This window comes from Tursiops truncatus, chromosome 5 (genome assembly GCF_011762595.2).
Source record: "Tursiops truncatus isolate mTurTru1 chromosome 5, mTurTru1.mat.Y, whole genome shotgun sequence".
NCBI classification, from domain to species: Eukaryota; Metazoa; Chordata; class Mammalia; order Artiodactyla; family Delphinidae; genus Tursiops; species Tursiops truncatus.
The window spans coordinates 52,759,904-52,778,017 of NC_047038.1; the positions used below are offsets into that span (position 1 = coordinate 52,759,904).

Here is an 18,114-nt window from a genome sequence, read left to right on the forward strand (position 1 = left end):
TCACTGGCTCTCTCAATGGTTATTTCCATTTTGCTATTGGATCCATCCAGTGAGGGCTGTTTTGTTGCTGTTGTTGTTATTGTTTTTGTTGTTTTTGTATTTATCAGTTCTAAAATTTCCATTTGGTTCTTAACAAAACTCAGAATTGTGCATTAGTAAGGGCAAATTCTACTATACATAAATTATACCTCAATAAACTGTATTTCTAAGAAATTGAATCTGTGATGTATACTAGGGAGCAGAAGGCATGATGTGTGGTGCTGTTGTTCTAATAAGACTCTGAGAGATCCAGTAAAATGAAACTAGTTGAAGTTAATAATTTAGGCTTAAAAGTTAGTAAATTATTTAAATTTAAAATAATTGGTGGCTAAAAGTTTCTTTGGCATCTATAAACAGAAATTCTAAAACCAACCAAAAATCTTGATTTATCAATACTACTGCCTACATGTATTTTGTTATATTAGAACAATAGTTATCTAGTATTGAGGAATTTCTGAAACCTGGTGGGTCCTTTTTCAGTCTCAAGAAAGTTAATGTGACACCAACAAAGGCAATCTCTCAATCCCATTTTCTCTTTTAAGAAAAAGTACAGATGTTTATCTGTATAACAGTTTTAACAAAGAATTTGGCTAGAACCTCTCAGGGGCAGTCAAGTGATGTTTAATTGCCAATAGTACAGAAATTGAGAGACTATTTAATCTCTTCAGGCACCAAAGCCAAAGAGTTTGTTTCCTGATTCTAGAGATAAATTGTTATTGTAACATAACCTATTTATGAAACAGTAGGATCTCATACTTCTTAGGACTTTTTTTTTTTTCTTTTTGCAAAATAGAATTTAATTGAATTTTCTGGTTGATTTTTCAGAGTTCTGATGACATCCTCTATAAAACTAAGGGTTTCAAATCAGAGATCTATTTCTAAGGTCCCTTATATAGCTTTTCTTTTTTTTAAGATTTGATTTTATTTTTTATTTTTAGCAGCGTTGGGTCTTCGTTGCTGTGCGCAGGCTTTCTCTAGTTGCAGTGAGCAGGAGCTACTCTTCATTGTGGTGCGCGGGCTTCTCCTTGCGGTGGCTTCTCTTGTTGCAGAGCACAGGCTCTAGGTGCATGGGCTCAATAGTTGTGGCTCACGGGCTGTAAAGTGCAGGCTCAGTGGTTTGAGGCACGGGCTTATCTGCTCCATGGCATGTGGGACCTTCCCAGACCAGGGATCGAATCTGTGTCCCTGCATTGGCAGGCGGATTCTTATCCACTGTGCCACCATGGAAGTCCCCCTATAGCTTTAAAACTAGTTTTCTTTGTCTTTTTTCATCCTTTGTAGCCATTTGAGTGAAATGTAGGAATATAATTTATTGAATTGGAAAAATGTGCAGCTATCAAGCTCTTTCAAGTATCTTGAATAAAAATTCAAATGTTCTAGGCTTGCCTGGAACTGTTAAGACTATAAGATCACCTCATTGATAGCTAATTAGTACACACCCTGAAAAACAGAATGTAGAAGTGAGTTTTCTAAAGAATGAACTATAACATAAAGTAGGACTCAGGAATATAATTCTTTCTCTTAATGCTTTTTTTTTTTCCTGTATGCGGGCCTCTCACTGTTGTGGCCTGTCCTGTTGCAGGGCACAGGCTCCAGACGCGCAGGCTCAGCAGCCATGGTTCACGGGCCCAGCCGCTCTGCGGCATGTGGGATCTTCCCGGATCAGGGCACGAACCCGTGTCCCCTGCATCAGCAGGCGGACTCTCAACCACTGCCCCACCAGGGAAGCCCTCTTAATGCTTTTGAGACCACTAATTTGAGGACTCATGGTTTCTCACCATTGTACTTTTTACAGCTTTTAATAGAGTATTTGAGGGTTTTTTAAATTTATTTTATTGAAGTATAGTTGATTTACAATATTGTGTTAATCACAGCAGTGTTTCAGTTATACATATACATACATTCTTTTTCATATTCTTTCCATTATGGTTTATCACAGAATATTGAATATAGTTCCTTGTAGGAACAGTAGGACCTACAGCAGTAGGACCTTGTTGTCTATCCATTCAATACCATAGTAGTTTGCATCTGCTAATCCCAAACTCCCCATCTATCTCTCCCCCCTCCCCCTTGGCAACCACAAGTCTGTTTTCTATGTCTGTGAGCCTGTTTCATACATAAGTTCATTTGTGTCATATTTTAGATTCCACATATAAGTGATTTCATGTGGTATTTGTCTTTCTCTTTCTGACTTCCTTCACTTGGTATGATAATCACTAGGTCCATCCATGATACTGCAAATGGCATTACTTCATTCTTTTTTATGGCTGAGTAGTATTCCATTGTATATATGTAGAGTGCTTGAGTTTTAAATGCCCATGTGATTTTTCAGACCCACAAAGGAGTTATCTAATAATGGAACTGGTTGAGTTCTTCTGATACTGCTTTTTGATGAGAAAAAATTCCACTGGTAAAATTTCTTTTTTTTCTTTGCTTACAGACTTCGCATATCATTTAAATGGATGGTTCGAGCTTTCTCTGGATACTTAGCTACAGATCAACTCTTGCTTTTGTGGGATAGAATCCTAGGGTACAACTCTCTGGAAATTCTTGCTGGTAAGAGTAAGTGCTTGTTTGTAAAACACATGCTCTTTTTATAGTAAAGCCCCTTTGCTTTCTGATATTCACCATCTGTAATTGGAATTTGAGTCTACAGTTGTCTTTCATTTCTAATTCATGAACATTTAGTAGATTTATCTGCCTTAGAAGACAAGCACTGAGATTCTGCAATCTAAATAGGTCTGCATAACTGCCCATCACGTCTATTCCTAGTCCTTTTTCGTCACTTCTAGGAATGTCCAGCTCCCCTCCCCTGCTTTTAATCCAGCCAGGGCTTACGGTCTCAGCACCTGTGAGGTTTGCACAGCAGAGTGTAGGTATACTTCTGTTTTTTTCCTGACTCCTGTGACTACCTTAGTGTTCTGTTCTGTGCCCTTTCTCAACTACTACCTAAAATCCAAACTGAGACTGAGTCTCCCTGCATAGTTGAAATCTCAGCTCTTCTGGACTAGTTTATACTGAACTCACAACCTTTTCCTTGTTGCTAACAGTCTCTAACTCCTGCCCTGGTAACTGAGTTTCCCCTTTTACATATTCTCTTAAGCCAAAAAGAAATTCATCTTTTTTTCAGAAAGCCACAAATCTATCTCTTATTTAATAATTAAGTTCTTACAACAGATATACACAGAGGGCAACTGTGTGATAACACATAGGGCACAGATTTCTTATATTATTTTGCTTCTCTGTGTGTAAAATCGACTCAATTATTTTTATCATTGAAATTATCAGGGAATTCAAATAAGTATTACAGGGTTTTCACATGGAGAGCAGAGAATGCTGGTTCCAACCTTCTCCAGTTTTGTGACATTGAACAAATTATTTAATCTTTACCCAGTGATAGCATTGTAAAGACACCTCTCTGGGCCATTTGGAAATAATGCTTAATTGATGACCCTTTTCTTGCAGAAGATTCTCTAGGTACCATATTAACATATTTTTGAATGCTGAAAGTTCGAGTAATTAGATGGCATTTTGAAAAGGAAAATTGAGGTAATAATAAAGTACCATGAAGATAAATGTTGCCCCTGGTATAATGAGAGATATCATTTACTGGGGTTTTTAACAACTCCCAGTATCCTTCTATCTCAGTGGTTTTTAAAGCCCGTACAAATATGAGTTAGGAAAAACTGGTCTGCCATCACCTCTTTTGGCTGAATGTCAGTGATGCATACAATCTAGAGACAAAAGGGGATCCTAGAGGTCATCAGGTATAACTTCTTTTAAATATTTCTAACAGGCAGTCCTTATCCTGTGCCTGAACATTCAGTGTTGGATAATCCCTGTCTTACCAAGTAGCCCATTTCATTTCTGGATAATATAACTTTTTTTTTTTTTTTGGCCACGTTACATGGTGTGTGGGATCTTAGTTCCCCCACCACGGATCAAACCCCTGCAGAGGAAGCACGGGGTCTTAACCACTAGACCGCCAGGGAAGTCCCTGGATAATATAACTTGTTAGAATGTACTACTGTTAAACCAGGATCATCATCATGTTTTTTTCTACTCTCTCACCCCCTCCTTTCCTCAAAGTCTTCTATTTTCCAGGCTAAGTAGTATTGTTTTTTGCTACCATTTCTCAGGTAACAGGATTTTAGGTTTTCTACCAAATAACTCTTCTGGGTAGGGCATAAATTTTGAAGAGTATTGTATGTAGCTTTTTGTATCATTTCAGAAAACATTAGAGCATGTTAAAGAAATGGGCTCAGTATTAGGAAGTACTTTCTAATAATTAGGACTTTCCAAAAGTAGAATGGGCTTTTTAACTGTCATCTGAAGGGTTAAGGGGTTTTCTATCATGAAAGAAATGTTGAATTGGAAGACCTTCAAAGCGTCTTCCAATTTAAAGTCTCCCATTCTGTGACTTATCACCCCTCAGCAAACTGAAGTGAAAGAGAAATGAATGTTGAATGCTGCATTTGCTCTAAGCCACGTACTTTGCTGTAAGCTTAATACAGTAATTAAAAAGTTATTGATGTATAGGTAGAAATGCAGTTCACACTATTGCATCCATTCACTTTCTCTGAGTGTTTTTAAAAAATCAACAGAGGGGCTTCCCTGGTGGCGCAGTGGTTAAGAATCCACCTGCCAGTGCAGGGGACACAGGTTTGATACCTGGTCCAGGAAGATCCCACATGCCGCAGAGCAACTAAGCCCAAGCGCCACAACTACTGAGCCCCTGTGCCTAGAGCCCACATGCTCTGCAACAAGAGAAGCCACTGCAATGAGAAGCCTGCACATCGAAACAACAACCCAACATAGCCAAAAGTAAAAATAAACAAATAAATAAATTTATTTAAAAAAAAGAAATCAACAGAGAAGAATTGTAGAACATCTAGAAATGGAATTAGACTAATGGGAATTCCTACCATGGAATTCAGATAAAGAGCCATAGGGTAGGTAATTGCATGTAGATGTGTATATAAATTAGTTTTGATTATTTTATACATTTTCGGGGCTGAATATTTTGTGACCACCTTTTTTGCTCAAGTGAGCTTATGTAGTCTTTCGAAATATTTTAGTAAATATTACTGGTTTCAATTGTGAATAATTAGGGCCTTTTGAAGAACAGTTTAAAGCATAGGTGTCTTAATGTTCATGATAGAGTTGCTTAAAATTAAAGTAATGAGAAAAGTTTAAAAGACCAAAAGTAAATATTTGATTTTCTATATTTCATATGAAGCATGACTTCAGTTGAAAATATCCCAGGACTCCCCTGGTGGCGCAGTGGTTAAGAATCCACCTGCCAATGCAGGGAACACGGGTTCGAGCCCTGGTCTGGGAAGATCCCATGTGCTGTGGAGCAACTAAGCCCGTGGGCCACAACTACTGAGCCTGCACTCTAGAGGCCGCGAGCCACAACTACTGAAGCCAGCGTGCCTAGAGCCCATGCTCCGCAACAAGAGAAGCCACCACAATGAGAAGCCTGCACACTGCAACAAAGAGTAGCCCCCGCTCGCTGCAACTAGAGAAAGCCCACACTCAGCAATGAAGAACCAACACAGCCAAAAAAAAAAAAAATTTTTTTTAATTAAAAAAGAAAATATCCCAAAGTATAGACCTGTTTTCCTTGGCAAATAAACCTGCTGTGAGGAAGTACTGGGCAAAGCAATCATGAAGCAGACGGAAAGGAACTTCTGTGATGTGACACCAAGATAAATAAAGGTTGTGAGCACATAAGCATTTTGGATGCTGAAGTCAATTAGTAACTACTCTTTTATTCCCCCTCTTATCTGCCTTTGGAAAAACTATATATTTCCCACCATGTAAAACTCTTTCCTGCTACAGCGGAAAATTTGACCATCCTGTCAAGCTTTCACCAACTCCGTTAAATTATACTCAAAAAAGGAAATAGTGACCACAACCCTTAGCTCCTAAAATGTCTCCATTTTCAAATATGATTCCAGATATTAGAAAACTATAAAGAAGTTGTTGGTCCACAGAAATGGTTTTCTTTGATATTCTTGTAAAAATGGAAGCTGAGGGACTTTAGGTACTTAAGTTTTCTCCATTTCAATTAAAGGGTAAATTCTTTGCCCCAGGTCTCTTATATCCCTTGTTACATATTAAATAATCCCAGCTGATGACTTTTTAAATTTTGTTTTACCACTACCATGTATTTTTCTCCCAGAATTTTCCTAACTAGTTCTAATGCTTTTTTTGACAAACTGTCCAAAATCTGTTGTCCCCTCAAAAAATGCCTGTGCTTCCCAGTCACTCGGCCTCTATCTGGGGAAATTAAGAGACCTGTATCCTGACTTCTACTCCATAGGCATGACCCCTATCAGGTGGTCCAGAGCCCAGGACCACCATGCATCATCCTTCAGGCCATCTCTGGAAAACCATTCTTTTTTTTTTTTTTAAATTGAAGTATAGTTATTTACAATGTTGGGTTAATTTCTTCTGTACAGCAAAGTGACTCAGTTATACATGTATATACAGTCTTTTTTATATTCTTTTCCATTATGGTTTCTGCCAGGGGAAAACTATTCTGAGAGACAAAAGAGAAGGTAATTCTTAGGAAAGCACACAGATTTCTATATCAGGGATGAGTCATTACTGCTTACCTTCAATCTCAAAAATGTCATCACATAGTGGTTAAATGCTTGAGCTCTAGGGCCAGAGTTGAGTAGTCACTCTACTATTTTCTACCTGTGTGACTCTGAATATGTCATCCAAACTCACAGTGCCTCAGTTTCTACATTAGTAAAATGGGGCTAACAATAGTACTTAACTCATTTTTGGTATTAGAATTAACTGCTATTATCATTATTATTACTTCCATAGTAAAAATATATTTTTTAAAAAAATTTGCATTATCTATGCAATATACTTAGGAACAAGTCTTCCAAATAATTTTAAAGATTCCTTACCATTCATTTTCTAAACTTTAAGGACTTGTTGGGTAGGGAATGTACTACCACTACTGGTGATGAAAAAAATGGGGAGAAGTCAAGAGTCACCTCCAGGCAGTACCGTTTCCTTATCAGAGTTGCCTGAACCTATTACATGGTCCTTCCATTGTTCATGATGACTCATTCACTTTCACAAAGTTTTATGGTAGATTATGTAATAAGACATAACTCATGTCAGCATTACTCTCTGTTCATATGCAGATGATTAATGGGAACAAAAATCCAAATGTTTTCTAGTCAGTATATATTATTGACCTTCAAGATGTTCTATAATGGTTTGGTTTATTTTCTTTTCAAAGTTTCAACTTCTTTTTCTGTGGCCAATATTAATGTAAATGTCAGGATCAATCCCACAGTAGCCCGCCCCACAGACGTATCCATTTATGACACTCTAAGAAAGTCAATGCTGAGCGTAAAAATATAAATATAACAAAATAGTATAAAAATATTTTTAAGGAAAGAATTTATTGCCACATTTTTATCAGGATACCTCCTTGATACATATGAAACATCATCTGATACATTTAAAAATTCAGTCTGCATATAACTTCTCAGAAGCCTCTCCATTGCATCAGTAAGAAACACCTGCATCAAAATAAATCTTTATTTATAAGATAGTCATTAGATCTTCATGCCATTTAAAAATTGTTACAATTGAAGTTATAGGTATGAAACAATTTATAAAATGGCTTTTTTAAAACCACTAAAATTTCCCTTTTTCCCCAAACTGCACCATCAAGCCACTGTTCTCCAGAGGAGACAATTTCCATTCATCACAAGGCCTTAACTCAGAATGCAGGATACAGTTTTGAAGCACTAATTCTGAGCCCTCATCGTGGGTTGTGGGCATAGCAGTAAATTGCCTGGCTGATGAGTAGACCAGACCAGCAGTTGAAATAGTGTGCATTCTTTTCCAGTCCTGGCAGCTGCTGTGTTTGCTTTCCGAGCAGTGAACCTGATGGAGGTGACATCACTGGCTGCAGCTGAAGTAAGGATAAGTTTCACTCAGATGGGATGGAAATAGTTCCTGAGAGATTGCCAGGCTCGGGCACTTTAGTATCAGATGCATAGGACACACATTACTCGCAGACTAATTTTTTAACTTGGGTAAAACCCATAAGTTTTGAGCTAAGTAATATTAAGTATTCAGAATTCCTTAATTACTTGAAAACAATGTTCTTGTGAAGAAGTCATAAACAAGATTATTATGGGAAACCACTATAACCATTACAGGAAACAAGATACCTAGTAGTTTTAATAGAAACTATTGGGGCTTATGTTGCATTTTCTTATAATTGTTCATATGCTCATAGAACAAAGACAAACTAGTTGAAAGAATTAAAGAGCATGTGTTTGGATGATATAGTAAAGAAACATGGGCTTTTTGTTTATTTTTAGTTGTGAGTTAATTATTTAAAGCTCGTTTCTTTTCAGTAGTATATCTTACACCTGAAGCATGGTTCAATCAAATAGTGGCTTACAATATTACTCTATTTGTTATCTCTCATAGAAATGTACATTTTATCCTTAAAATAGCTGCCTACATTCTTTGTTTAAAGGGAAGAGGATGTTTATGCATCTTGCAACTGAGTAAACATTAGTTCCATCTTAAAGTGATTTCCTAAAGTCGGTTACTCCTTAGTATAACGGGACTAGGATTCATAATGTACGTTTATTTATAGAAGCAAGTTGAAATGTTAGACCTCTTATAAACTCATGCTACCTTGTATATTTGAAGAAGGCTCAAGACTAAAGTCCAGATTATTTTCTACTGCACATTTGAGTATTTTGCACATGTTCTAACATTAAGATGTTCAGAAAAGAGAAAGAAGGTTGTAGCTTCAGTACAGAGATTTGGGACCAATCTGAAGAACTCAGGTGTGTTGATATCAGAATTACATTGTAAAGGTGTTTCTGTGTTTATTTCATAGGCTTCACTTTGCTGATCAGAATGCCGATATTAATCATTCCTTTTGTTTTTTGTTTCAGGCAGTTCTTGCTGACCTTTCTACTTTAAAAGTTATGCCTCTTCTTCAAATTTTTCTGTTTGCTACTGTCACCTGATCTTCTTCAAGGTCACTGACAACACATCTAGTTTTTCATTAGAAAGTAATCATGAACTATGCAAACTCTGCATAAAACCAAAATTAAACTTTGCATATAAGCCAATAAAGATCATGTTCCTCCTCAGTTAAACCTAAGTAGTTTTTCACTTTTTGAAACAATAACTCTGCACACCACGTATTGCACTGCATGCTGCTGCTTTTCAAGAGAGAAGCAGTAGATATAACTTCTGCTAAATTGAGCATACATAGCATAGATCACCCTGGCTTGTAAAAGGCATGTAACAATATATGCAATAAGAACTAAAGCTACTGTAATAAACTTGAATAGGTAATGTAGCCTCTGGGACAGTTCTCTTCTGTCAGTTTGTAAATTTATCTCTAGATAATGAATCATTTTGTCTTATAAATTGCATTTCACTCAAAGCCAGGGGTGGGGTAGGATGTGGGAAGACTTGAAAAAGATAATGCTTTTAAGTAGGAATTCAAATGTACTTTGGTGTTTTTAACAACTTTTCTCTCATCAGAGATCTAGATCCCTCTCCATTTTATTTCTCTCTCTATTGGGGAAGGTCAAATACAGTTGTCTCCACCTGACAGTTTTATTCATCACTTTCTGAAAAAAGAAAATAGAATGATCCCTTTAAATGTCTCAACCTTCCATCTCTTAGTTAGAAGACTTGACACTGCTGAGATCTGTTGCCAGATTCCATTACTGTGGAAGTTTACAAAGAGGACACCCAAGGACTCAATGAAGGGAATGAAAAATCAAAACCATATGCACTTTTTTTTTTTGCGGTACACGGGCCTCTCACTGTTGTGGCCTCTCCCGTTGCGGAGCACAGGCTCCGGACGCGCAGGCTCAGCGGCCATGGCTCACGGGCCCAGCCGCTCCGTGGCATGTGGGATCTTCCGGGACCGGGGCACGAACCCGTGTCCCCTGCATCGCCAGGCGGACTCTCAACCACTGCGCCACCAGGGGAACCCCATATGCACTTTTACTGAAGTTTGGTTTAATGAGATTTACTTCTAGGGCAGAGCAGCTTAGCGAGACCAGAAGTAGGTATTATACATTCATTCTAGAACTGAAGACATTATGCAAGTCATCAGTCTTATTTTGGTCCTTATTGTAAGTAGAGGGTCTTATTTTATATTACTTCTTAGAGACCTAACATTTCTATAATGCAGAATGATAGAATATGGGGGGAAAAAGTCCAAAAATCATTGTCTTTCAATTTTATACTCAAATTCAAGATGCTGATCACTTCAATAAAATTCTGAATCAAGGGATTGATAGTCTTACTGAATGCTTAGAATCGTATTAAGTTTTATCAAAATCTAGTTCTGGAGTCTTTTATTTAGAGAGTATATTTTTAGGAAATGTATGAGGTTTAGCACAGGACTGCAAGTGTGGTGGAATTTTATATAACTACTAGTTATTAATTTGGAAATCTACGTAAATGCTTTTATTCATCAGGTACTTGTTGACTTATTGAGGACTAAATAATCATTTATTCAGTGATTGATTCTTAATAAACTCCATGTTATTGCTTTTGAAGGCGATACAATTACAATCACACGCTTTGCCATTCTGTGTATACAAATGCACATTCATCACAGGGATAAGCATATACCCATGACTGTTAGGAAGAGAGAGAGTTTTAAATGATTAAGGTCAAATGTGTACAGATACACCCACCTTTGGCTTTTTTCTTTAGGAGAATATTCATAAGCTTTTTTAAAAGTAGCAATGTAGTAATCTAGTGGGAGAAACATTAAACTGGAGGAGTTCTTGTCCTAGCTTGAAGTCCCCAGATAATCTATTCTCTCTTATCTGTAATTTGGGTGGGGTATGCGGGGGAGACGACAGGCAGCATGAAAGTTTTGTATTTGCTCTGTTTACCTTACAGGATTGAGTAAGACCAAATGAGAAAATACATTTGAAAGTGATTTTTTTTTTTTTAACTACAAAGCACCAAGCAAATATAAGAGGTTGTCAGTAATTAATTTTGTTTTGTTTTATTTATTTATTTTATGGCTGTGTTTGGTCTTCGTGGCTGAGCGCAGGCTTTCTCTAGTTGCGGTGAGCCGGGGCTGGTCTTCGTTGCGGTGCACGGGCTTCTCATTGCGGTGGCTTCTCCTGTTGCGTAGCACGGGCTCTAGGTACTCAGGCTTCAGTAGTTGTGGCTCGCGGGCTCTAGAGTGCAGGCTCAGTAGTTGTGGTGCCCAGGTTTAGTTGCTCTGCAGCACGTGGGATCTTCCTGGACCAGGGCTCGAACCCATGTCCCCTGCAATGGCAGGTGGATTCGTAACCACTGTGCCACCAGGGAGGTCCCAGTAATTAATTTTAAATATGACATTTTAAGATCAAGTGGTAGAAGATAATATGTGAAGAATGCCCAACTTCATTAGCATTTGTATGACTTTGATCATTTGAGACTTCTTCTATATCTATAAGAAAATGAATGGACCATGGCATAGCAGATCCTTTCATTTGGAACAGGTGGCTCTAGCCAGTCATTCTGAATCTGAACCCCAAGGCCAAGCCTAGGAGGCTGCCACACATTTCACTGCTGTCACAAGCCCCTCTCAGCCATGTGCTGCTCTTGGCTGCTTGTTAAATTACTGCACTGAGGGCAGTCAGGCTGCCTTGCCCACTCCATCTCTAGCTACACTCACACTACTTCTCTTGGCCTCCTCCCTCCAGTATTCTCCCACGCCATCTCCTACCAACCCCTGGCAGCCCCTCACATAGGCTCTGCCATTGATCACAGTGATCTGAATGACCAGTGATAATTACATCATTATTCTGCCTGTGGCATTCTTACTGGTGGTGAAATAGCCTAATAGACGAATGGCATTTGGCTCTTCTGGATTTCAGTTCACTCACTATGTATGTATGTAATATGTATGATCTTATATCGTGGAAGAGTTTATTGAACAATCTTTTAGATCAGAGTGTTTTGGTAATGCAGCCTTCTGGCTAATTGAAATTTTCAGTGTATCTTAAATGCATAGCACCCACTTACACTCTGCATGTACTCTCTCTGCCTATTTCATAGAGAAAATAGAGACCATTAGGCTTGAACTCCCTCAGGCTTCCACTTCACAACTTAGCTTTATTCCCCTATACTTATCTTCTTCCTTGTCTCAGGAAGTATCTAATCTGTTCTTGCAGCTCTCTAAATACAGGTTCGATTGTGTCACTTACATGCTTAAAAATTAAACGATACCACATTGCTTAAAGGATAAAGTCCAGGCTCTGTAGCAGAGTGGGGGAAATTCACCGCAGCTTGATCTTTCCATTCCTGTTCTCTCACACTGATCTGTTATCCTGTGCTTCATCCTCACCAAATTACGTGCTCATCCTCAACCAGCTATGGCCTTGTACTTTATCTCTGCCAGAAGGACCTCCATTTTTCAAGGCCCCACTAAAAAACTCTCCTCTGCTGTAAGATACCCTGGAGCCTATAAATTAGAATTAATTACACCCTTCTCTTTGTTCTCATAAAACTGCTCATTTACTAATATGGTGCTTAGAATATTGAGTGATAGTTTTTTGTGTATGTATTGAGTCTCACATCACTTTGTTCTGAAGTCAATTTTCATTGACTAGTCCTAGGAATGGAAGATGAAAGAAGAAATTTGTCCATGTGTGTTTGTACCCCCGGACTTGTTCTAAAAATTGTTGGAATCTGTTCAACAATTATGTCTTTCTTAAAATATAATTCCTCCTAAGTATCTATAGTCTCCCTTCTGCTGCAAAGGCTCTAATTTTTATTTGGAGATCTACCCCTCCTCCATGTGCTTCAGATGAGGCTGACTCCCACCTCCAGGACCTCTGGGTCCTGGCCAAGCCATCATTATGTACCATCTCTCTGGCCACAAGGATTGGTTCAGGATCCGTGCAAAAGCTAAGACTGTGCAAAATCAATGAAACTTGATTATGAGGCTTTGGTTTAATCTTTCAGGGAAGCTGGATATGAACAAGAGAGGATATAGGGTCTGGAGCTGCTGCAGCCTAGGAATGCAAAAAGCGAGAAGCTGCTCTGTTGACCTTGTTAATTCCCAGGTCACACTCCATCAGTCTACCCCTGGACTGTTTTGTTACATGAGCCAAAAGATTCTCTTTGCAATAGAAAGGATCCTAACTGAAGGTATAGTTATTTTACCTTTTAGGTGATCCTCTACAACAGGGATATCATCTTTGGTACAGGACCCCTATCTACACACTGGTTAAACTAGCAGAATCTTCTAAAACTTTTTTTCAGTCAAGACACAAGGATGAAATCTGTGTTCCAGATGTACTAAGCAACCTGCAGTACCTTAAACACATGGTATGTCTCTCTCTCCTTTGGCCCTTTGCCCATACAGCACCCTCTGCTTGGAATGCCTTCTCTTCCCTCTCTACCTAACTCTTACTTGTACCTCAAAACCCAGCTCAGGTGTTGCATCATCAGGGAAGATCGCTTCTCTTATGAATTCTCCTCATACCCTAAATATACGTAAGCAGTATCCTAATGATACGTTAGCTTGTCTTTGTCTTCCACTAGACAGATTCCTAAAGGGCAAAAATGGTTTCTTTTTCAGCTTTATATCTCTAGAACCTGGCATATTTCTTGCCCATAGTGAGCTTTAGTCAGTGCTTATTGAATGAACAAATGAAGTCATCTAATTGACTCATTTTACTGATGAGGAAAATTGCTCAGTTCAGAGTAATATCTCCACTTGTTCAGTGTCACTCAGCTATTTTACCTACTAAATTGATTTGTGGAGTTGCCTGTGGAAGTCCAAAAAGTAGGAATATTTTGAGAGAAAAAAATGTACACGCTTCAGCTCACTCAAGTTATTTCATTTAAGTCAACTTTATTAAGATATAATTTATGTACAATAAACTGTATTCATTTAAATTACACAGTTCTATAAAGTTAGACAAATGTATAAATCCACATCACCACCACCACAGTCAAGGTGCAGAACATTTCCATCACCTGAAGCAATTCTCTTTATGCTCCTTCCCATTTGCTCTTCCATATGCACATTCTTTCCAAACTACCATTGATCTGCTCTGTTCCTAAATATTACATTGGTCTTTTCTGGAGTTTCATGTAAATGGAATCATACATATGTACTCTTTTGTGTCTGACTTCTTTTGCTCAGCATGATGTTCTGAGATTCATCCATGTTGTGTGATTAGTTTTCCATTCCTTTTTATGACTTAGTAGTATTTCATACAGTTTGTTTGCCCATCATTGTTAACGGCCATCCATGTTGTTCTCATGTTTTCGTGTATTATGGATACAGCTACTATAAACATATGTGTGCAGGCCTTCATGTAGAATATCTTCATTTCTTTAGGGTAAATACCTAGGAGTAGAATTGCTGAGTCATATGTAAGCATAAATTTAACTTTCTAAGAAACCTCCAAACTCTTTTCTGAAGTGGTTCTACCAGTTTATATTCCTACTAGCAATTTATAAGAGTTCCAGTTGCTCCAAATCCTCACCAATACTTGGTGTTATCATGTTAGTCATTCTAATAGGTGGTTTTAATTTGCATTTCCCTAGTTACTTATGATGTTGAGCATCTTTTTATGTCCATTTGCCATTTATATATATCCTTTTATGACGTGTCTAAATCTTTTGCCCATTTTTAGTCAGTTACCTGAAGTTGTAAGAATTCTTTATTCTGGTTACACTTCTGGTTTGTAAAATTTTCTCTCAGCCTCTGGCTCGTCTTTTAATTTTTAACTGTCTTTTAAAGAGCAAAAGTTTTAATTTTGTTGAATCAGTTTATCCATTTTTTTATGGTTCATACTTTTTGCCTCTTATCTAATAAATCTTTTTATAACTCACGGTTACAAAATTTTTTTCCTATGTTTGTTTCTAGAAATTTTATAGTTTTAGCTCTTATATTTAGGCCTTTGATTCTTTTTTTTTTTTTTTAGTTAATTTTTGTGTATGGTACCACTTAAGGGTTGAGAGTCACATTTGGCATATGGATGTACAATTGTTCCAGCACCATTTGCTAAAAAACTATCCTTTTATGTCAGCACCTCTGTATAAAATCAATAGATCATATGTCTATGGGTTTACTTCTGGACTCTTTATTCTGCTCCATGGATTCATGTCTATACTTATTCCAATATCACACTGTCTTGATTTTTGTAGCTTTAGAGTAAATCTTGAAATCAAGTAGTATAAGTACTCTAATTTTGCTCACCTATGTCAAAACTATTTTGACTGTTTTAAGTTATTTGCATTTCTAAATAATTCTTAGAATCAGCTTTTCCATTTGTACCAAAAAAAAAAAGCTGCTACAATTTTTATTTTTATTGAGATAGCATTAAATCTATAAATAGGTTTGGGAACAATTGATATCTTAACAATATTGAATCTACCAATCCATGAACATGGACTATCTCTTCATTTTCTTTAGGTTTTGTTTAGTTTCACTCAGCAATATTTTGTAGCTCTCCATGTAGAGTTCTTCCACATATTTTGTTAAAATTATCCCTAATTATTTCACTTTTTATGCTATTGTAAATGGTATTTTTAATTTCAATTTCCAATGGTTTGTTAATATACAGAAATACAGTTGCTTATTTTATATTGACCTTGTATCCTGAGATCTTGCTAAACTTACTACTTCTAGTATCCCTTTTTGTAGCTGCCCTAGGATTTTCTACATATACAATGTGTCATCTATAAATAAAGACACTTCTACATTTTTTTCAAATCTATATGCCTTTTATTTCTTTTTCTTCCTTTATTCACTGACTGGAACCTGCAGTAGAATATAGAAGTGCTGCAGCTCACCTAATTTTAAATTAAATGTACTCCTTTCTTGAATAAGTGCAACAAATATTTAAAATATATGTCCATTTACTAGTTTGGCCAGTTTAGGGATTAAACGGTGGAAGGAATGAGACAGATTCAGAATGAGGTGGGGAGACATACTGGTACAAAGTGAAGATAATTTTGTTAAGTTTTATTTTGCTGATGATCCAAATCACTTCTTCAGATCATTTAATTAAACAATTGGCTTCAGGTATTAATGTCTTTGTTATGTTAATTAGGTGATTATTTTATATTACTTCAACTATTCTTTACCCTTGAAACTTTTTTCTTAGATATGTGGTATGCATGTATTTATTCAACAAACACTAAATGCTTACTCTGAACGAGGTACTATTCTGGGTGCTCATGTTTATACGTATTTGTGTGTTTGCTTTTTCAGTAATAAATGTGGTAAGAGACATTACTTCTTCTGGAACTAGAATACTAACATCTCTTTTTTTGAAGTAATGGTGCTATCCCTCTTACGATAGGAAGAATAATGTCTCCCCAAAGATTTTCATGTCCCAATCCCTGAATCCTGTGAATGTGTTACCTTACATGACAAAAAGGCATGTTGTTTGTGTGATTAATATAAGGGATTTGAGATGGGGCTATTATCCTGGATTATCAGGTGGATTCAATGTAATGACAAGGGTCCTTATAAGGAAAAGAGGGAGGCAGGCAGGAGTATCAGAGTCAGAGAAGGGTTTGAAGATGCTATGCTATTGTGTTTTTTTTGTTTGTTTTTTAATTCTTTCCTTTTTTTTATATATAAATTTATTTATTTTTGGCTGTGTTGGATCTTCATTGCTGTGCGAGGGCTCTCTCTAGTTGTGACAAGCAGGGGCTACTCTTTCGTTGCGGTGCACAGGCTTCTTACTGCGTGGCTTCTCTTGTTGCGGAGCTCGGGCTCTAGGCGCGCGGGCTTCAGTAGTTTGGCACGCAGGCCCAGTAGTTGTGGCTCGTGGGCTCTAGAGCACAGGCTCTAGAGCACAGGCTCATTTGTTGTGGCGCACGGGCTTTGTTGCTCTGCGGCATGTGGGATCTTCCCAGACACGAACCTGTGTCCCCTGCGTTGGTAGGCGGATTCTTAACCACTGTGCCACCAGGGAAGCCCTATGCTATTGGTTTTGAAAATGGAGGAAGGGACCATGAGCCAAGGAATGCAGGAATGCGTAAGGCAAGGAAATGGAGTCTCACCTAGGGCTTCTGGGAGGAACTTGGCCCTGCTGACACCTTGATTTTCAGACTTCTGATCTTAGAACTGTAACATAATCAATTTGTGTTATTTTAAGCCACTAAATATGTGGTAATTTATTACAGCAACAGCAGGAAACTAACCTACCTCCTCTCAGATAAATTGTGTTTACCATATCGACTGTAACCTATGACAATAAATACTCATTGCTTCAATTCTCTTACCTCAAAAATAGGTGATTCTACCTGTCGAGTTCCTCTCATGTGGTTTTTATAATATTCAAATAGGATAAAATTTGTGAAAGTATTTTGAAGACAACCTTCTTTTGCTCTGGTGGTGACAGGGAAAAGACCCCAAAAAGCTGGGCTTTTATAAGGCAAGTGTAACGGAGGAAGAGACGTGTTGGGGGAAATGCATTGCCAAGTCGTAATGTTTCTCTCCATGTGGAGGGAGTTCACTGGTGTAATGCTTCTCACTCTCTCCTCCCATAGAGAGGAGTGAATTATATTATTGTCGAGGTTGGAATCAATGAGTGGGCATGTAAATAAAGCCAGCCCCTTTCTCTTACCTTTCTTTTAGGGTCTAGCAGCCCAGAGCAAACGTATGTTCTGTAGTGTTCCTCTATGCCCTAGCTTTAGAAGTCTGGATCCCGTGATATGGGGAGAAAGTGGGGTGAGGGGGTGGCTGCAGTTGTTCAGGTCATCCCTGAGTGCATAAGCCCAAGACACACTTTTGAAAAGCCTGTCCTTGCTGCAAAATTAAGTCACATTCCCGAGATTAACTTTATCAGTAGGAAAGAAGATACATCATCTTCATCTGCTTTTATTTACCTAGATTTTCATTTTACCTCTCAAGTACTCAGAACTCAGGCAGGAGGAAGGGTGCTGTTTATTGGGCCTCCAAACTTCATTCAGTAGGGCAAAGAGGCCACTTCTTTGGCGGTCCAGTGATTAAGACTCCACCCTCCCAATGCAGAGGGGCACTGGTTCAATCCCTGGTCGGAG

General features: G+C 37.9%; 1 protein-coding gene across 6 annotated transcripts in view; it reads left to right on the forward strand.

Annotated features, from left to right (window-relative positions):
* TBC1D19 (TBC1 domain family member 19) overlaps window positions 1-18,114 on the forward strand; it is a 197,611-nt gene that overhangs the window by 147,215 nt on the left and 32,282 nt on the right. Inside the window, exons 16-18 of one of the 6 annotated variants that reach the window (XM_033856908.2) lie at window positions 2,480-2,595; window positions 7,928-7,998; window positions 9,000-9,504. In XM_033856908.2, coding sequence (XP_033712799.1) covers window positions 2,480-2,595; window positions 7,928-7,998; window positions 9,000-9,074 — 262 coding nt within the window. In that variant the 3' untranslated portion in view covers window positions 9,075-9,504. The other 5 variants (XM_019928045.3, XM_073805137.1, XM_073805136.1 and 2 more) reach the window with 5 other exon arrangements.